Genomic DNA, 22,361 nt, shown 5'->3' with positions numbered 1-22,361 from the left:
AGGGTCTGTGGAGGGTTTTGAAAAGATGTGAAATAATTCATGTACTCGTACATTTTGAAAAATCACTAGCAAATGTGACAAATATTGACTTTGAGAAAGCTGGGAAACCGTTGGAAGGCTTGAGCAGAGGTATTAAACGAACTGACTTGTGTTTTATGGGGATTATTCCAGCTCTTACGTGGAAACATTACCACAGCAACTTCAGGGCCCCCAGCAGTACAGGTAGCTAACTGATAGTGGCAGGGAAGAGAGGTGGGCTCGCAAAAAGTTGAGTGTGGCTATTTTTGGAAGCTGAGGTAGGGTCAAGGACCAAAATTAAGGTGTGTTCAGGGATGTGCTTTTTCTGAAGCTAGGAGAGAATCCAACACCGCCTCTTCTGACATTCTTGGATATGAGGTTTGATCACTGCAGCCTCTGTCTCTGTTTTATAGTATATTCTCTTCTGTAAATATCAAATCATCTCCCTCTGTGTCATAAAGACACTTGTGATTGGTCTAAGGGACCAAATGGAAAATATCTGTAGGTCAAGATCCTTGATTGCATCTGCAATAACTCAAATTTACTGGTTTCTGGAATTGTCACCTATGTCTTTAGGAGGCCATTGTGCAGCCTACTATAGCATATTAAGTTTGAGGTTCCTGTTACTTATCCAAGTGCAGAATGGAAAGATTTTATTAGTGGGCTATTAATAAGTGGAACAGTAAGAAAAGTACTTCCAAATCCAACAACAGTAGTAACAACAGTAGTAGCTATGGACTGGGGTACAGTGTCATACACATAAAATGACAGATGCTCAAGAGGCTGAGGCAGGAGGATCACAAGTTCAAGGCCAGCCTGGGCAAATTGGCAAGACACTAGCTCAAAAATAAAAAAGATAATTTTTTAAAGGCAATGGTAGAGGAGTCAACGAGCATGTATGAGGCCCTGGGTTCCACACCAGTGCTGGAAAAAGAACAACAATAATAAAGCTTATTGGTGACATGTATAGAACAAAAGAGGAAGAAAATAGTGAAAAGTTATTGCAAGTTGAAATATGAAGGTCAATTCAGTTGTGTTTATTTAATCCTAAATAAATACAGCATGTTCCCTTTCAGAGTTAGTTAGTAGAAGACAAGAACTAGGTCAGAGGTAAACAAATTCTATAGAAGTTCTAGTGTTCCATAAGAATAAGAAATACTGAGTTCGTCAAAAGTCCAGGTAAGTAAAGATAAGAGAATTGTAATGAGAAGTGTCTTACTTTCAGATTCCCTTATGCTATTTGTTATTTTATCAGACAAGCCTGACTTTTAGAACCAATGTAATTATACATAAGGAACAAAATGTTACAGAAGTCAAGGCCACCTTTGAAAGTCAAAGCACTCATGTTCTGAAATGTAAAATACATAGCCATACATGGAAGTGCTTTTTTCAGTATTAATTCTTAGAATCATGACAGGAATCCTAACATGGCCATGATTGCTTAACCACATGAAGTATTCTACAGACCTCCATGTGTGCATTAGTGAGCAGGACTGTATCAGAGCTCCAGAAAGGCATTCTGTATAACAATTAGTGGCCAATGAAGAACTCCTGTGGCCAAAATTCAGGGTTGCTTTTACAGTTTGCTTACTCACCTAATAATTAGATATCTAATAATGATTAGAAAATGAAATCGTTTTATATGAAGAGAACTAACACAAAGATAAATACCTTTTTTCATCACTGTAGATCAACCAATTAAGTGCTTAGTAAATACCATAAATGCTAAAGTGTCTAGAAATTTCTTTTTGAGATGTAATGTAAAATTTTAATAACTTTATTTTCAATGTTCTGATTTCTGCATAGGTTTTTTTATTCAGTTCATGAATCATAGTTTCATTTTGCTTTGAAGAGTACTATTAAAATATTACTTGCAGAATGCTTCCTACTGGTTATATCCGGTACTTTTAGTTTGTTTAAAAAAGCTCAGCTCTTTATGTAAACACTTTTATTTCAGACTTACTAGCAGTCAGAACTCAAGATAAAAGTTAGCCAATAGTTTGTTGTGACATAAGCAATAGTAAATAGTATTGGGGTATTAATGGTTCTATAATAGTTTCTAAAATACTCATAATGTATAAGAATAAGTCATTCATAGTGATTAATTTTAAAAATTATTTTCTAGCAAACTTCCCACTAGAAATACTGCAATCAATTGGACATGTAGCAGGGGAGACCATCTGACTGACTCAGTGGGTTGGAAATCAGAAGAGCAGTGGACCTGTTTGGTCTGTGCCCTGGTAAATAAGCCCTCTGCTGAGACATGCGATGCTTGCTTGACCTCAAAGCCCGTTGGTAGGACTGAATTTTGATTTTGCTTTCATTTCTAACATGGTTAATTATACCAAATCAGGTATATCATTCTGTCTTGATACTTTTAAGAGTGCTTTCTTTCTCTAAGGTTTAAAGGAATTGCTTGCCTTTGCATGTAAACCATGCTGGTACTTTGTTGAAAATATTTTTTAACAGGGATGGAAAACATGCTTGTGCTAAAACAGTGTGTGTCTTTGTATTTCAAAAAACTGAGATGATAGCATCTGTTCTCTACTGTTTCTAATGAATTATTCAATAAAGCTTTGTTTTATGCAGATTTCAGCAACTTTAGAGTTTGTTATTCAGTCCAAGTGTTTCATAAATTGAAAGGGAGGATTTCTGTAAGAATATCTTTGCAGGTGGAATTGAAAAATGCTGAATTTTTTCCTCTTCTTTATCCTTCCTACCCCTTGTTATTAAAATCTTTACCCAGACAATTGTACTGATTTCATTGAAATACTTCAAAATAACTCTTTATAGCTCACAATTTCATGCGTTCAGAGAATGCAAAACCTCAGAGGAAACCTGTGATTAAGAAACCAGCTCATTGATGCAGCTTCTATTGTGCTCTCAAAGTGTTATTTCTTTCTTCAATTAGAGATGAGAAAGTTCATACTTGACTTATGGGCCCCTACATTTTGTTCACAGTCACACTGTGTTTTGTTCCCTGGGCCTTCATGGCAGACGTCCTCCCTTGCTTAGCTTTTCTAGTAGCCAAAGGAACTGGAGCACCTCCTATTTCATTTTCTTCTGTATGATCGTTCAACAGAAAGAGCCCTCAGAAAACCACAGTCTTCAGTTTCCACATTTATTTCAACATTCCGAAATGCCTTTACATATCTCATGAACTGTTTTTTAGTTACTTTGAGTATGAGAGACACACATCTTCACTGGGGTTTAAACTATAGTACAGATTCTGGAATTCTAGGATATTTTGTCAAAGCATTATACTTAATAAATACTAACTCCTTGTAATTCATCTTTGCTTCTCTTAAATCATTCCTTCACTTTGTCTTATCATTCATAAAAACATTTTTGATAGTTCATACAAGGATGTCTAACTGCTTTATGAGATATCATCTCTTAATTAGCATCACTTTAATACTTTGCCTAATATTAACAAAACTGATAGCTGATTAACTTTTACATGCATAAACATAATCGAAAGCAAATGTAAGTCTCTGTTAACCTCATTTCTGGATATATATATTAATCGTCAACATTTTGCATTTTAAATACTTTGCTTCCTAACTAGAAGATGATTCATTATAATTTGTCCAAGCTAACCCTACATTAGTAGATACAGAGATAGATAGGTAGATACATAGAATAAAAATGTTTTGAGTAGTTAATATATTTTTAGTAATATTGCAGAATAACTTTTCTCTCTTTTCAGATTCAATGCTTGAGACTGAAGAAAATTCTATTGTCTTTCACAACTTAGTGAAGTACCCTTGTAATAGCTTTGGGAAAGCACATACAGAAGTTAAAATCAACAGGAAAACTGTATTTGGAACTACAACTCTTGTCTTGACTGATTTTAGCAATAAATCCAATACTTTGAAGAGAAAAGAAAGCCAAATCCAGACACCAGATGGGGAATTTCAAAACTCTCTTCCTACAAACGTTTGTTTTAGTGATACACGGCACCCCTCCAAGGAGAGAACAAACTGTATAACTCAAGTATCTAACAAAGTAAACATATCTCGTACAGTCTGCTCTCAGTCTGAATTATTTAGTTCAGTGCATAAAAAATTGAAAACATCCCTCTACTCAACACCAGACCTCAAAAGTTGCAACACTGGATTTTCTAACAGGTATGATGCTTCTAACCATGGTCTTTAAGGTATTTGCACTAAGCTTGTTTCAAGATATTTTTAAGATATTTGTATTGCATAAATTTTAAGAAGGAAGAAACATCCATTGAAAAAGAAATTGAATCGATTTGGTAATATAAATCAAACCCTGAAAACTGTTACAGTAATTTTCCTTTCTCTTCATCTTATTATATTAGAGACTAGGGAAGAAAATTTCCCTGCATCTATAAAAGGTTATTTTTTTGTGACATTAAATATATACATGTTCAATACATAATATTTGGAAAATACTGGCAAGTATAAAGAAATTTTAAATCACCTGTAATCATACCTGTTACCAGTAAACCTATCGTAAGTTGAAAGTGTCATAAGTTGAAAAATGCATTTAATACTTCTAGCCTACTGAACATCATAAGTTAGCATCATAGCATACCATGGAGTATTGAATGTTTTCCCCATTGATCAGGTAGCTGCGATTCACTGCCAATACTTAGTTTCAAAAGACATTATTATGCTGCTTATCACCAGCCCAGGAAAACATCAAAAATTCAAAAACTTGAAGTACAGTTTCTACTGACTACCTTATTGCTTTCACAATCATGATAAAGTTAAGAAAGTCCAAATAGAACCATTGTAAGTCAAAGACCATTTGTAGATGGCATTCTTCTGAAAGAAAAACTATCATTTTTAAAAGTTTAATAAATGTCCTCTATTTTTCAAAAAATCTGAAATGCCTTTAGTGATATTTCTATGAACAAATATGACTGCATCTCAGACAGCCATGTGGGATGTTGTTCTTATTTAAACCAAAAAGTCCTAAAAAGTAAACATCCTATTTTTGTATCTGAAATGAAAAACTTATAATTCCATTTAATAAACACTACCAGGCCTTATATGGCTCACAAGATTACCAGTTACATATCCACAAAGTCCCAAATTACTGTTAATTAAGATGCAGAAATTGTAAAGACCGGTGTCATCCTTTCATTAACAAGTGTTGGGAGCTTCTGAAACAATCTGTTGATGCTCCTCCACCACTCCTTTCATTCATTTATCTGGGCTTCCTATGGTCATAACTGATGTTCTCTTGCATCAGAAAAAGACATTTTCCTAGTATTTTGTTTCTGAAGCTGCTTTTCTTTTGGTTAAAAAAGCAGGTGCCATCAATCCAGCATCTTTAGATGAAAAGTGTATGACATGTGGATGAAGGGTCTTATTTGCATGCATGTCTTTTCTTGCCAATCAATGATAGGCAGTTACTTTGAGTAGAATCTAAAGGAATCTCAGGTAGAATTCTAATGAGTAGATTTTGCTCTGATGAGCTGTTCTTTGCTGATGGGAAGAGTCCTCCACTGGGCAGTGGAATAAGGGACCACCTGCTATACACTCCTAGACAAAACTGAATCCCTAAGACTTATGTGATAGCAATTCTCAGACGGTTTTTCTTTAATATATGGATTTCTCTCCAATTTCCTGTCCCAACTCTTAATTTACTATCAATTAATTCTGATGACATATCCTTGACTGACTTTTCCAAATATTTTGCTTGTAATTATGATAAATGATTTAACTTCTGTCTGTGATACTCCCATTTGGATTAAGCTCTGGGGTCTACAGCCACCATCCTGAACACACCCAGTCTCATCTGGATTAAGCTCTGGGGACCAAACTTTTAAACTGACTGGATAAATTCACTTTAAACCTAATTCGTGTCTCATGGTGGAAATCATAAAGGAGCCAGTGAAGAAAGTCTGAGTTAGGATGCTATCCTGTAGGAGAAAATCACTTTTGAACAGCTTTTCTGTTCTGTGACTTAAGTGGAAAGAAGTGGAAGTGATCAATTTAAAATATTGTGCCATTTGTTGCACCCAGATGAAATAACTTGGCATATTTTTATTTCCTTAGTGCTTTAAAAAAAATCTCTGACAATTTAACTAATGAATTAGGGATTTAAAAAAGCATTAATGTAACCTTAAATTTAAATGATTTCTTCATAAGCCATTAGTGATAGAACCATATGATTAATCACAGTGCACACTGTTACTCAGAAATGCTGCAGCCATGTGTATGTACTGCATATGAGAACACCAGGACTGAGACTCCACAATCAATCAAGATCAACTAGCAGAATAAAAGTCAAGTGATGAAATAAATTCACCCAGAAGCCCTTCTGCACCCAGCTACTTTACAAGGAATAAATTGCAAATTACTGTCATTTATTTCATTTTTCTCCTTGTCTGGCAGCTACAGTGTTCATCTTGTGGACAAGCCGCCTAGAAGAAGCTCACAGCATAATACTATTAAAGCAGGTGGTTCACTCAGAATTGATAGCCACTTTATTTTTTTTTCTTTAATAATTATAGGGTAATTAGTTTGACTTTTGTTGTCTTAATTACTGATCTCATCATCACACCATACATGCTATGTTGATGAGGGATATTTTTGGATTGGTCTTTAGATGCACTTGAATGTTATCCAGCTACTGGATTATAAATTAGATAAATGAAGCAATTTTAAGCTCTTAAGAATAACCACTAAAAACAGTTTTAAATCTTTGGTCCAATTATGATAAGCACAGAACAGTGATATATTTTCAAAGATATGTTCTAGGTTGAATTTTTTTCCTAAATGGATAGATTTTTTTCTTTTTTGGCGGGGAGTACCGGGGATGGAACTCAGGTCCTTGTGCTTAGGAGGCAGGCAGCAGAACCACTGAGGTTAAATCCCTGGCCCCTTTCCTACGTGATTAGAAAAGCTCTTATAGAAGAGGGAAAGGATGCTATGAAAATCATTAGCATTTTCTTATATCCACTGCCATTAGAAGTATAGAAGGTGTACCTGTAATCACTAGTCCCAACAGTGACACCTTAGACTTGTTTTGGAGTCACCCTTTTGGAGTTCTTATCTGCTCTCTCAGAACTTCAGGACCACATGAGACATCTAGGATGAATCATTTCACTTTTTGTTTGTTTAATGCTGGAAATTATCTTAGATGATAAAAAGCTACATTCCATTGCATTGATTAATTTAAAGAAATTCCAGATAGTATTTTTATTATAATGAATCATCCTAATTGCAAAATAGTTAAACTGTGATAAGCTAATCATTTAAAAATGTTAAGGTTCACTTTGAAAATATAAATCTGTACTTGATACTGTCTTTTTGATGATAGTTTTTATCTGATGTTTAATTTTCTTTATTATAAGCAGTTATTGAGAACCTATTATGCCTCAAGCATTTTTCTTGATTCTAATGAACACTTCTGGCAAACTTAGGCCAAAAGGGCCAAATCAAGATTAACATCTATTTGTGTAGTTTTATTTCCATTTGTTTGATTATTTTTATGGCTTTTTTTTTTTGTATTGCCAGCAACAGAATTGAATAGTTCCCACAGAGACCATGAGACCCACAAACCTAAAATGTGTATTACCTGAAAATATTTGCTAACTCTTGATCTATTATTTCCCTATGCCACCTATAAGTCAATATTCCGAATGATACTAATCAACAAACTAGTTTATTCTCTATGCAGGATTTACTTAAGAAAACGTTCTGCTACATTTACAAAATTTTCAAATAATGACTGAAACAAAGAGGAGCCAAAATGTCCTCAATTAAGAACATTTAATTATCCTGTATAATGTTTTCTATCATAAAATTAAGATTAGTTGAGCATATTTAGAGTGGATGTGATCACAGGTGGCATTAAGTATCCTGTTTGCATTAACTTAGTTGCTTCACAACTTAATGTGCATGTGAATCACCTGGAAATCTTGTTAACGTGGAGACTTTTGTTCATAGGGATCTGGAAAAGGGACAAACTTGTATTTGTGAGTAGCTTTGGGGTGACCATAATATTTTTGCTCAGTGGATCACACTCTGATACCAAGGATCAAAGAGCACAGGACAAGCTTTTTGGTTAGCTTTACACTGAGATAGAAACAGAATGGAAGACAGAAATAAACCAGAGGGAAGACAACTGGAGCCTTTCCTTTTGTCTTAATCCTAATTTCCACCTTTGCCCCTCTCAGAAAAGCTTTAGTAATAAAGAATCTGGATGTGTGAAAACCTGAAGATCTCCAGGTTGAGGCAGATGGGTTAGAACATGTTGAACTAACTGTTGCCTTATACATACACCTTTAAAATAATATAGAAAACAATTTTATATATGTATATTTTTAATTAGCATTGTTTGATTCACTTCTACCAATATTCTTAACCACTTTCTCCTTTAAGTTGTCTTTGAACACTGTATATGAAACCACTTCAGTTTTGAAATCTCTTTACTTCTCTACAGCCACCCAGATATTTAACTTCGCTTGAAGTTGAGGTTTTAATATCACATCTCAGAGGCAGCTAGTGAAAAGGAGGGTTGTGGAAAAGAAAATCTCATTGCTTCTCAGCTTTCATATTTTGAATTTAGTGTTATCCATGACTCTAAAATATAAGCTGCCACCTTTCATCTGAAAGAGCTACCAACAAAATAGTTGCTGGTGAAATGTTTAATTTATAATGATCTCATTAGCAGTGCCTAGAGCTGCTTTTATTTTGTAAATGACTGCTATCAATAACCTCAGGAACAGCCCTAAAAATGTTTAAGTCCATCCCAGCCAAAAATTTTAAAGCAGTATGTTTAATCATCTGTTTTATATAAATAATCTTAAACCAATTTCACCACAAAAGATCACATTCTCTGGAGATTCCAATTACATCTGATACCCCGAGGCATAATTATGGGAAAAAAGTATTCAAAATGTAGTTCAGGAAGCAAGGAAAAATATGCTTGATTTTTAATCATTTAAAAATTTTATGAGTGTTATTTTGTTCTTTAGAAATTTCCTCAAATGTGAGAAAGGATGAACTATTTTATCATTAAAAAGTTTTAAAATAGGAATATTAGGGAGAGGGACCTCTGGGTTGGTTTATGGGGGGTTTTTTGTTTTTTGTTTTTTTTATTTTTTTATTTGTTTTTTTTTCACTTCTTTTCAGTTTGGGTGATGAGGATCCAACACAGAGCCTTGAGCGCGCTAAGTATGGGCCATGGACTCTACCACTGAGCTACTCTACCAGTCCCCAGTTTTAATTAATGTGACTCTTCCAACTAGGTTATTAAAAGTCTTATAAAAGCATTGTTGAAATTATGTGAAATACATAAAGATAATAATGAAGCTTCTTTTCAAAGAGAAAATTCTCTATATACAACTAGAATGCAAGATCATCTGTGCTTTGTTCACTCTCTGCAGGATGATCTCCAAATGCTCTTGATTCTAATTGTGTAGAAGATAAAGCTATTCTTCTAGGTTTCCAAAATACACATTTCTGCTCTTCCAGGCAGGATGTTTCTTGCTGAAGACTGTTTTAGTAGCCTTGATCAAAGAAAAGCATAGAAAATTGTCTTTTAAGTGGACGGTAGAGAGAGTGATCACCACGGCCTTGTCAGATCCATTTGTGAGAGTTTCTATCCATAAGAAAATAATTAGAGAATATTGTGATTCTAGTTGCTTTATGGAGCAGGGGACAGCTAGACTTGAAAATATTTTAGACAAAATAGAAATGACTACATTGTAACATTAGGTAAAAGAAGAACTCAGTATAAGAAATTAAAACTGAAATTTTGATGTACTGGATGCCCATTTCAGCTGTTTCCATTCTTTAGAAATGTAAGTTATGTGCTTTAAGTTTATAGGTAGCTTTGAATTAAAAGAAAGAACTAAATTGACAATAGTTTGTGTAGTTACTAAAGTTGACCATGGCCAACTTCTTGATATAATTTCTTCCTATGAGCAAAATTCATGTGTGCCAAGGTGAAGTGGTATAAACGACTCTTTAACATTAGTTATTTTATAACCTTTCATTCCAGTGAACCTCAAGTGAGTGTTGCAGGTGGTCCTTGTGCCTTAAATGTTGGCAGACCTCGATGCAGTAAACACAACCGCCTCTGTGTTCTCCGGGTTGTAAGGAAGGATGGTGAAAACAAAGGAAGGCATTTTTATGCTTGTCCACTACCTAGGGAAGCACAATGTGGATTTTTTGAGGTATGTATAAAATTTATCGAATTTACTTTGGGGTAATTGAATTTTGATTATTAAAATGTAAGAAATAGCAATGCTCTTTCAGTTTTACCTTTACGTGTTAGCCATAATATTGTCAGAATTTTGAAGGGTGAATAACTTAAAATTCAGACCTTCAGCAAAATAATAATTATGATAAAATAGTATCCATTAGGTTATTAGAGTATACCATATTTGTAATCACAGATTAACATTCTATAAATGTTCCTTATAAGTCATAAAGATAGAAAGGTATTGAGTGGCTAACACACTAGTAGTACTCCTGCTGTTAATAATCTAAAATAAGAATTTGTTTTTCTCAATTCAGTGCACATCAAAAGTTTGGTTTATACATTGGATAGAGGTACATGAGAGAAAAATGTTTGCCTTGGGTTTATAATAACCTTAGCGAATCCTGCTACACAAGCTTGGCCAAATTTAGCTATGGGAGATTCCTTTTACCTTCCAATCTATGGGTGTGTCACTAAATACAAATCTGATATAAGAGATAAGAATCTGGGTTCCTTTAGTAAATCTCATCTTCTTCATTTCTTAAGAGTATAAACATGTTAACATACTTAGTGTGAGTCTAATGCTTAAAATATACATTTTTCCAAGTTCAATTCATGTGATATTTAAACACCAAAAAGAGTTACTGACCCATTTTAGTGCTGGAGCAAAAACTTTCAGATTGGGCTGAGAGCTGAAATATCTCTTTTTGTCATGATATCTTTTTTAAGGAATTTCCCAGGGAAGACTTAATAGTGATTTTAGATCTGTATCTTAAACAAGATATGACTGTGCTACTGAATTCATAAAGTCTTTATAGATAGAAATAGTATATGTTGCTAATAATATAATGGCTTCTTTCATACCTGTCTTGAGGCTAAAATTAATAGGAATAAGAATAATAGAGTAGAATTTGCCTGACTTACCCTGATTAGGTAAGTCCCTATTGGATTCTTTGTCTAAGAGACTAAGGAAGCTTAATATTAAAAGTCATAATAAATTTTTTGATCTTACCATTTTAACTAAAACAAACTATAGCAGAGACACTGATTACTTTATAGTAAGGTTCTGGTAGTTTTAAATTATTCTTAAGAAAGGGAACTTTTATAAATAATCCTTTAGGTAAAGGAAGATTCAGAATTATGACAATTCCTTGTGGAACTCAAATTTGTAAAGGATGCTTCTTTTAAGAGATAAGCTTTTTTTAATGGGCAGCAATGGCTCATGTCTATTTTACAATGTCAAATTAATAACAGCAGCAGTGAAGACAATATGACACCAACCAAACCAGCCTAGGTTTAGTCTGCACATCACTGTAACTTCCATATAAGCTTTACAGTTCAATCTTTTCTTTTCTCCTAGTGGGCCGATTTGTCCTTCCCTTTCTGCAACCACGGCAAGCGCTCTATCATGAGAACAGTATTGAAGATTGGACCTAATAATGGAAAGAATTTTTTTGTGTGTTCTTTTGAGAAGGAAAAACAGTGCAATTTTTTCCAGTGGGCAGAAAATGGGCCAGGGATAAAAATTATACCAGGGTGCTAGTACTTTTTCTTTCTATAGAATATCTGGCATTTAATCTTTTCAAACTGTTATCTCTCCCCTTTGTAAAATAGTAAAGTTGTAGAATATCTATAGCACATATAAATTAAATTACTGCAGGATTTGAGAACTTTATTTTTTAGGTGTGTGATAGTTCCATTCTATGGCTGATGATTTTTTCCTTTTACCTTAATGAATATACTCTTCATCAGATGTATATCATATTCCATTTATAATGTATATTTCATGCATGTATTAATTATAATAAAGTATTCTTAATATGCTCTTGATCTCTTGTAACTTCTTTGAAGAAACTTGTTTTAGGAAAGAACTGGCATCATGATAAAATAAGAAATGTATAACAAATAATTTGTTCAGGTACTACCACTATTTATAATATGTTAAAAGTGTTTTTACAACTTAAATAAAAAAGATATAAAAATATACCTTATGAAAAAATATTTTATTCTATTTAACAAATGCTAAATTCCTATTAGGTGCAAGGAATATAACAAACCCTTGCATAATTTCAGGTGTGTTTTAGTGGAATGTTATTGAGATTCAAATTATAAAAGTAATATTTATGAAGAGGTTGCATCCATGTTTTTTGAAAAGAAGTTAATTTATATTTTTTAATCTTGATTTCAACATTTATTACTTTAACAAATAAGTCAGTTTCAAAATCTTAATGTATTGCTATAGATTTTACCTGAAATGTTGCTGAGTGAACCATGTGTTCTAGAGTTAGTGCTGGCTGATTTAGTTGGGGTTAGGGCCTATAGGAGGAAGTTATGGAGTTACAGGTATGTCCTTGCAGAGGATATCAGGACCCAGATTGTTTCTTTCTGTTTCCTGGCTACCATGAAATAATCAATTTTGCCTCACCTTATACACCCACCACAATATTCTGCCTTATCATGGGCCCAAAAACAGTGGTGCCACCTGACCATGTTCCAAAACTATGAGCCAAAATAAACCTTTTCTCCTTTAAAGTTTATTTTCTCAGGTATTTTGTCACAGTGATGGAAATCTCTCTGTCTTTCTCTCTCTCTCTCTCTCTCTCTCTCTCTCTCTCTCTCTCACACACACACACAAGCATATATTTTTTCACTTTTACACTTCCTATTTTCTTTCTAAGTGTATTCTAGGTAAATATGATTATTTCCAAAATAAAATAAAAGCATCATTGTCAAAGTATTTTTGCATGTTTGTGGGGAATTCTTTTCAGATTTAGTTCAATATATTTTGCCAAAGGTGGCAGGAAAGACTACTTCATGTCTGTCCTATTCTCCCACTAAATTATCCATGCAAAGTTATAGAAGTTAATATATGAAATTATCAGCAAGAAGAGCATTTCTTAGTGTTATATGTGTTTTAAGTCTTCACTGAGAATATAAAATTAGAACCAACCCTAAGATCAATGATCTTTATCCAAAAAACTAAATAGGGTATCATGTCTACTAGACAGACCAGGCACTGAACTGGACAGCTGACAATTTTAGGTGACCTGATGTGAAGTACACAGATTGTTCATTAAGAAGGAAACTGCAGGGTCGGGGATTTAGCTCAGTGGTTCTGGAGGCTGTCTCGCAAGCACAAGGACCCGAGTTCGATCCAGCTACAAAAAAAAGTAAACTGCAAAAAAAAAAAAAAAAAAATCATGCAACAAAGAGAGAGCCTAGTACAAAAAAGACTTTCAGAAGTCTGATCTCCAAAAATGCGCAACTTAAGTACAAGGAAATATAAACTGAAACATGATAGATTTTAAATGATAAATTTGCATCCTTACCTGATAAAAATATACAGGATTTATATGAAAATTTTTAAACACCAAAAAATCAGAAAGACACATAAAACACTATTGTTCTAAATGCTTATTTAGAACAGTTGAATATTTAAAGGGTAGCATTCTTCTAAACTTGAGTTTTAGCAACATTTCAAAGGAGATTTTGCAACTGTTGTGTTGTCATTTCAGCTAACTGAATCCAACCCTCTCACACATAACTTTAATTTCTGGATTAAATAAAAAATAATACTAAACTGTGAACTATAGCAGGTAGATTCTTAAAAGTTCGAAACCACTGGAGATGCTGCCTTGTTTCTATGGCTTTCATCCTGAAAATAGAACAAAATTACACTGACCAAAGCTGCAATAAATCCCAAAATCTTTCTGGTCCTAAAGCCCAGCAGTTTTGGAAAGTCCAGCTACTGAGAAATCTTTAAAAAAGAAGATATTCAGAAATGGAGAACCCCATTGTCTATAATTCTGCCTGTATCAGTGACTGACTCCTCAACCAGCATACATGAAACAAGCTAAACAGAGCAGCTGAAATCAACAGAATCACCATTTTAACTACCAGTCAAGATAGTTTGAAGTTTGAATCTAACCAAATTACTTGCCTTCTGAGATAAGAATATCAACACTGTACTGGAATATACCAAAATCCAGATTCTCCACCACACAATGACAACATTTGGGATACAATTCACAGTTATACAAACAATAAAGCAGAATGATATAATTCTGTTTCAAAGGAAAACAAACCTATTCCAAGGTGACCTGGCTATTAAATTTATCAAAGCAAACAGCTATCATAACTATGATCACTGATGAAAAGCTAAAGGAGAATAATACTGGATGGAAGTCTAAATTTTCAAAAAATGATACAAAAATTTTGAAATGGCATATGTCTAATGATTCTCAAAGCGGCAGAACCAGGACAGGGATAGATATCAGAAAGCTTATTATATTTGTGTTCTGGAAACTTCTGGAAAATTCCATGTAATTTGCCTGTACTCCTTTCTTTGAGGTTTGTTTCCTGGTGTTTAAGACCCATATCATAAAATCTAAAGTATGTTCATGATAGGAGAAAAAAGTGAGATAAGCTACTATAAATAAGATAATGACTTTCTGAGCCCCTACCTAGCACAGTAGCTTGGTTAAATACGTTCCATAGATTTTTTTCATTTAATCCTCTTGCCCATCCTATGAAATACATGTTGATGTTGTCTTCTGTATCTCTAATTTTCCATTCTAAGAAACTCATCTTATATAAGTTAAGTAGGAAGTATATTTTTAGCTCATAGACAAGAGTAAGAAATTTTGCCAACGCCAAAATCCATACTACAAAAAGCTATTCTGCTTGTCACACAGAAAAGCAGCTATTCACAGAACTGCATACCTTTGACATGTACAAATAGCGAACAATCTCAGATATAGGAGAAGTAAAAGAAAAAAAACCAAAAACAATTGTGTTGTCAGGGTTTGCAAGAGAATAGGTTTAATACAGGACAGTTATAGGATTATTTTATAATATTTACACAAAAATGTCATATGCAGAGAAGTGTAAGAGATCTGTCCATGCACTAGAAATCTGAAGGATCCAACTGAGGGCCAGAATCCCACAGCAATATCCTCCACGAGTCCAGCCAAAGGCCTAGAGCCCACAGCAATATCTCATGCAAGTCTGTATCAAGGATCTACAGTGGGAAGGCCCACTGTAGAGGTCAGTGGTGGAAGCTGGAAAGTTTGCATCAAAGGGGTGAAGAAACTGTGCCACCAGGCTGAGGGATCTGCACTGGACCCAGGAAGCAATGCTCAAGGCGAAAATTGGAGCTCCCCTGGCAACAACAGCCACCTTCAGTGAAAGCAAGGACCTGAGCTCTTCTGATGATGAGAACAGCCAAGTTCATATTCTGAAAAGCAACCGCAGCAAGCTTCTCCAGGAAAATCAGCTACATACGATCTTCCCCTCCATTTTCCTTTTATGCTATTGGAAACAATTCTCAAGTGGGTCTTCCACACCCAGAACCATGTGGACTCAGTTCAGCTGGACATTCCAAGTTGACCATCAGTTTACTACGCTGTGACATGAGATTTAGGTGATTTTTTTTTAAATGTATGATAAAATTATAATGTTAAATTTTGTGTACATTTATTTTAAATTTTCACCACTTTAATTTTCATTATATTTTTAAACCTTTTTTCACATACTTTTCTAAAGATACTGTCCCTACAACAATAAAATTGTTGTAAATTGTAAAATAGTTAATGTGCTGAAAATTATTCAAAGATAAGTTTAAGCAAGATTAAGGAACACTTAATTCAGAGCCTTCACAATAGTTATAGGGACCACTGTAACAGTGTCTTGCAGTGTGGGAGAGAGATTGGGAGCAACTCTGAATACAGCATGGGAATTGACAATTTTTAGCCATGGAGCAGAGCAGGGATCAATGGATGGAAAATTGCTAAAAGGAAACATAAGGTGTAAGGAAGATTCTGACTAAACTGACAACAGAATTAACAGAATTGCAGAAGATAGGCCAGGATGATACATATCTGGGTGATGGTAAAGGATGAGGGAGTTTTTGCTACACTGATTCAGCAATACTTTTTTGCTGAAATAGGATTTTATAAGGAAATGTGCAGATGAGTCTAGCAGAAGTTTCAGAAACCTGACTAAAGTTTGGCCAAGTAATGCATCTTTTATCAGTATACTAGCAAAATTGATATAAGAAATGAAAAATAAATGTTCTAATGAGTTTTCCAAAGGATGAAACATCTTTTTTCATTAGATATCTTTGTAGCATCTTATATCTTGTCTGAGGCTTATACCATTGTCTGCTTCACTATTTTAGTTTTTCTATCTACACTTATTTTTCCCTGAAGTTCTGGCAATTGAAGCATTCTAGCATTCAAGCATTCTAGACTAGCACCCTACCACATCCCTGGCCTGTTTCTTAATATTCACTTCCTTAAGGGATTATGTATAACATTTATTCTCAAAATCTTAACAGTATCCTACACACTGTAGAAACATGGTAAACATTTGTCGAATTTAATAGTAGATGAAGTTTAATATAATGTCAGTCTGTTGAACTTTTTAACATGGTTAACTACTGTTCAAATATGAATGTATTTAAATGTCATTGAAAAGTGTGACTGGTTTGTTATAAGAGAATGAAAATGCTTGATATGTAAAAGCTGTTAAATTGTCCTATTAATTTAAATAAAAATCTCTCACTTTTTGACATTCTATAGAAATTTGCTTATCAATGGATATAGCAGAATCAGAATAAAAGGTACACATTCACTGAAAAGATATGAAAATAGTTCTGCTATATATTGTACATCTATGCTACACGTGATAAATATAGAGAATAAATATAATTATTTGAACCTCTTCATTTTGTAGAAAACAAGCAAACTGTTTCAAACAATTTAAATTTAATTCTATTAATCTGAGAACAGACTGAAAAATTCTGTGGCAGTTTTTGCAAAGTTCTTGAAAATACACAAATGAGTTTGAAATAATAAGAGATAATAAAGGGTCTAAGAGGGAAAGATCACAGCTAATTCATAAACTAGAGCTTCAGGAAATATAGCAGAATTTCACCTTGATGAAGATTCACATACATAGAAGCATATTTCAAGCAGAAGGCCCAGCATAAGCAAAGACATCTAAGAAGAGCAGCACCAAGGATGTATGAGGAATAGCAAAATAGTTCTGTTTAGCTATATCATGGGTATGTGAAGGAAGACACAGGGAGATAAATGGGTAAGGAAAGAATCAATTCCCATTTCAAGGCTATAAATGAAGTTTCTAAGTTTCTGTGTTCTGAGGCTATAAAAATAAGTCACTCTTTTCTCTTAAGAAACCCTTTGGCATATGAGCAAGCCACTGCATACTGGAACATACGGTAAACTCATGATGTAAACAGGAAGCTGCATGAACAAAAGAAAAAAGGACCTATTTTGCTAATGCAAGGAGAGCTGGTATAGATTTGCTGATTACTCAGACTTTGAGATAAGACAGGTATGGGTTCAGATTCAAGGACTTGCACTACCCCTTCCTTACCTTGATCTTGACTATATGACCTTAAATTCAATATTTTACTAAATTTTGGCTATTATGAGCTAAGTCTCAGTTACCTCTTCTATTAGATTATAATAGTGGTATGATTCTTATAGGACTATTTTAAGGACAAAATATAATATCCATATAAAAGGCATAGCAGAATCCTGGCAATTTGAGTGTTTGAGTTAATTTTATTATCTTTGTTTTTAATGGTACTACTATTATTATCTGCTACAACTATTCTCGTAGAATATCCCAGAACAATGACAATTACTTAGACTTGAGGCCAAGCATGGTGGCACATGCCCATAATCCTAGCACTCTGAGAGGCTGAGGCAGGAGTATTCACAAGTTTAAACTCAGCATGTCGGCATCTTAGTCCCTCTGTAGGGAACAGGGAAAGGGGACATTTACCAGAACTCCTGCAGTGGGTCCTGTTCTTCTGTAAGCCACAACAGCAAGATGCAAATTAAAAAGTAAAACAGGAAACAGATTTAGAGAAGAAGCTTGCCACTATTTATTGGGTTCATAGGGAGTAAGAGGTGACTCACAGGGAAGCAATAATCCTAGATGGGCAAGGATTTTATAATCAGAAGAAGTATCTAGTCTTGAGGGATGGTGGTAATCCTATGATCATGAGGATGTTATGCTAATGAGGGTCTTAGGTCAATGAATTTAAATTGATTAGGATGGTAAGATAAGCAAAGACATTCTTATAAGTAGGTGGGATGAGTTAAGCTGATAAGGAATTTCTCCCTCCCCAGGTGAAACCCCTCTTTTACTTCTCAGTTCTCAAGGAACCAGGATGTCTTCAGCTGGTATAATCTTGCCCTTGAGTGCCACACCATCACAGTTCCACTGATGTCTCAGCTGTGACCAGAGGCAAAAATGAAGTTATGTTTCAGTATGTCACAGACAGACTGTAGGCAAGAAGCTTAGGCCTAAATCATAATTTAATTGTGAAATTATTTTTTGCCAAATTTTGTCAAATGGCCCCTCAGAATATGAAGTTTAAAAAGAGGTCTGGTGATGTAGCTCCATGTCAAGGTACGCAAATATGAGAAAGGACCTATTGTGTATGAAACAGAGTACCAACTTATTGGTACTGGATTAAATTGTGTAACTGTAATGAGACATCAAAAATTGAAGCATTGGGCCAGGATTTAGCTCAGTGGTTCCACGACCTGCCTTGCAAGCGCAAGGACTAGAGATCAATCCCCGGTGCCAAAAAAAAAAAAGAGAAGCCTTTAAACTAATTAAAAATCTTAATTTATGAAAAATTGAGAGACCTACCACTTTAGGAATATGCTACATTCTAGATGGAAATCAAGCATCAGAACAATAAGTGTAAATCATAATCAATTATATTTATTCTAATCCTATCCTCTTCCTATTTTCTTTGACTGCATCATATGGTTATAAGTGCACGGGTAAAACAGTATCTGATGTTCCTAGAGCAAGTTGTAGAGTCAAGTGACATATTACACCCACTGATGGACTCAAACAGACCCACGGGGTCATGCTAAGTCAAACCTGGTTAAAAAAGGGGTGGATCCAATGCTATAAGCAATGGAGCAGGGCCTGCTTGGGGAAAGGTAGAGAACTACAGAACCCTATTGTTCTTAGAAGTTGCAAAGAGAAAGACAACGAGATTTGGGTTGCATTAACTATTTATCACTGAATCCTATGGCTTCTCAAAGTAGTAAGGGTAGAAAGAGGTGATGTTAAAGAGACAAAGGAAGAAGGAGTGATGATCTAACAAAAATAGATTTTGTGAATAGAAAATGAAGAAAAAGTACCTGATACTTTTATGCTTCTACTCTGCATCTATTTTTGTAAACAGAAAAACAAACATACAGAATCAACAAAGGAACAGTCTTCTAAATTTTTTAAACTACATACAAGCATTTTGAAATAAATTCTATCATAAAATGTAAAACTGTAAAAAAAAATTAATGGTCTCATAGCAACAATTCAGCATCTACATATTAACATTTCAGTGTTACCCCCAATCACTAGCATGGGCATTTTAGTTTACATATTAATACTTGTCTGCTTTAAATATGCAGTTATTTTATCATTATTATGTTATTACATTCAGCTTATTTGGCACCATTGAAAAATTTTTTGCTATCAATGGCAGGAAACACTTTAGGAATTTGAACAGAACAGGAATAATGTTGAATCTATGTATTTGAGTAGGTTATTGACTCCTTAGTCTAATAATTCATTTTCTCAAACTTGAATAATTTAAATGCATTAGAAATGATACAGCATTAAAAAGGGCATTCTTAAAACTCAGATCCAGGATCAGAGTTTGTAGTTATTACTTATTTAAAACAAACAAGCAAATTCCATTGAGATATGGCCTCATTTTTTTCAGGAATAGTCCATTAGCAGGCAGCAGTGAGCACAGCAATTAACCATATCGGCAACATTAAAGCCTAATGTGTAAACTCAACATAGCAAACACATCCTACCATGGCCTATTAAGTAATCAGAAATGATTGCAGATAATTAGCTCATGAACAGCTGCATAAACTCAACTATTTCTTTTTTTTTTTTCTTTTTACCAGGCATGGATTCTTGAAAAGGAAGGTTTATTAGCTGTGTCTTAAACTGGGTGGGAGTGTCACCATGAAACAAAATTAGGGACAGATCCTAATGTTTGAGTGTACTTTATTGCTATTTGAAATTTTGCTCTGATAATACTTCTACTGTTTTCCCAAATACAGTTCTGCAAGTAAAACATATGGCAACAAGGATATTATCACTACCAAAAATGTCTTCTAAAACCGGAATTTGAAATATGATAATAAGCAGAAACCAGTTAGTAAAGTTACTTTAATGAGTATGTATCATTCATGCTTTTTATATTTTTATTTCAAATTTATTTTGCAGGAGCTGGGATAGAGCTCAGTGGTAGAGTACTTGTCTATTATGCAGTTTAATCCCCAACACTACAAAAAAGTAAAGTAGTACACAAATTTGATTTGGACATCCCCATATATTCTTTCTGAATGCTGTTATGTACATCATCAATAGTAAATATATTGGTGTATTTAAATTAATCTATACATTTGATGAATATTTTTAATTAACAAATGTTTCCTTTTTTTTTTTTTTAATACCAGGGATTGAACGAGGTAGGTTGGCTACATAACTGAACTAAATCCCCGGCCCCTAGTTTTTATTATTATTTTTAATCCTTGTTTCACCAAAGGAAATCTGTTAACAGATCTTGACAATTATATTTAAAAATCTGCAGAACTGATATGAAAAGAATATATGTTCTTGTGTTCTGTGTATGTTCAGAATATCAGACTTGATTTTTTAAAAAGAACAAAATTCCAAAAATTAACATTCTTAAAATTGAAACTTAGTTCTTGCCAGGAATGCCTTATAAAATCAGTGGCCATACTCCTATACAGGTGGATGTCGTGTCTTAATTATTTTTTTCAGTATCTTAATTATTTTTTAATTGCAGGCTTAAAATACCCAACACCCACAAATTAACCAGTTAACAGTTTACCCCAAGCACCATTCGAGCAGTGTATTTGTTTGCATTCTGGCTGCCCTGAGCATGGATTCAGCAGGTGTCATTTCAACCAGCCTATATTTATATTGAATAAATTTGATAAAATTGTCATTTTTACATTTCCTGTTATATTATCTTATAAAATTAACAAAAAATGCAATTTTTGTTCATCCTGTATTTAAATAATTGGACTGGTAAATGGTTAAAGAAGGAAAAGGTTTATTTTACTGCAGTTTTCAGAGGTTTCAGTCCATACTTGGCTGATTCCAAGAGACGGCAGCAGAGGGCATTGCAGAGGAGGAACAGTGCATAGCATGGCAGGCAGGAGGCAGTGAGTCTTCCTTCTCCCTTTTTATTTCATCCTGGCTTCCAGCCGATTGGTTCCTGTCACCCACACCCAGAGTGGATCTTCCCTCCTCAGTAAATCCATCACCCACACCCAGAATTCTGGACTAATCCAGTATCACACACCCATAATGTATTCACCTCCCAAAAGCCTCACCTATGAGTACATGCGGCTTGGGTAGGACATCTAAATATAAACCATAACACTCAGGTTCTATCAAAGATTCCTTCTGTTTTTATGATTCTAGGAATTAAGACTAAAGAAGATGACTCAGCAATGAATGAATATACCATCCCTGATGGTGCTAAACTTTTGGAGGGTAATTTCTGAATACCTGTATGGAACACATTGTATCACAAATTCATACATTTATCATTTTCTCATAGAAAGTTTCATTTTATTTATAGATCTAACAAGATTATAATGGGGATAGATAGATACATAGATGATAGATAGGCCATGACTTTTACTTACAGCGAATTAATTGTGCCATGAATATTTTACAATTGCTCTCTCCCCAGTTATCCTCACTTTTATAAATGTACAGTCAACAAGTATTTCTGTGACTGGTGCTATGCTTAGGGCACAATGAAAGCATAGGTAAATAGTACCTCAAAGGGTTTAAAATCTTTGGGTAAATAAACATACAAACCAGAAATTGTAGTGCAGTGTTCAAGGACTATGGTAGAAATACACAGGGTTCAGAAACCCTATGTAAAAAATAGGAAAAAGAAATGTATAGATATTTCTCAAAGAAGTGCATATGTCCAATAAATACATTTTAAAATGTTCAACAGCTCTGGCCATTAGAGAAATGAAAATTAAAACAAACTGAGATTCCATTTTATTCCAGAAAAAAATAAGAAATCC

The 22,361-nt window shown here is 34.1% G+C and overlaps 1 protein-coding gene across 1 annotated transcript in view; it reads left to right on the top strand.

Annotated features, from left to right (window-relative positions):
• Positions 1–11,864, top strand: part of Neil3 (nei like DNA glycosylase 3) — a 44,492-nt gene extending 32,628 nt beyond the window's left edge. The window contains exons 7-10 of the mRNA XM_010629796.2: positions 2,144–2,313; positions 3,728–4,148; positions 10,009–10,183; positions 11,570–11,864. Coding sequence (XP_010628098.1) covers positions 2,144–2,313; positions 3,728–4,148; positions 10,009–10,183; positions 11,570–11,752 — 949 coding nt within the window. The 3' untranslated portion in view covers positions 11,753–11,864. The remainder of the gene's footprint in view (positions 1–2,143; positions 2,314–3,727; positions 4,149–10,008; positions 10,184–11,569) is intronic.
• The last annotated feature ends 10,497 nt before the right edge of the window (positions 11,865–22,361 follow it).

This window comes from Fukomys damarensis, unplaced genomic scaffold, assembly GCF_012274545.1.
Source record: "Fukomys damarensis isolate Sample0158 unplaced genomic scaffold, DMR_v1.0_HiC HiC_scaffold_18, whole genome shotgun sequence".
NCBI lineage: Eukaryota > Metazoa > Chordata > Mammalia > Rodentia > Bathyergidae > Fukomys > Fukomys damarensis.
The sequence above is the reverse complement of the archived record's forward strand: the minus strand, read 5'-3'. Positions and strand labels throughout refer to the sequence as shown.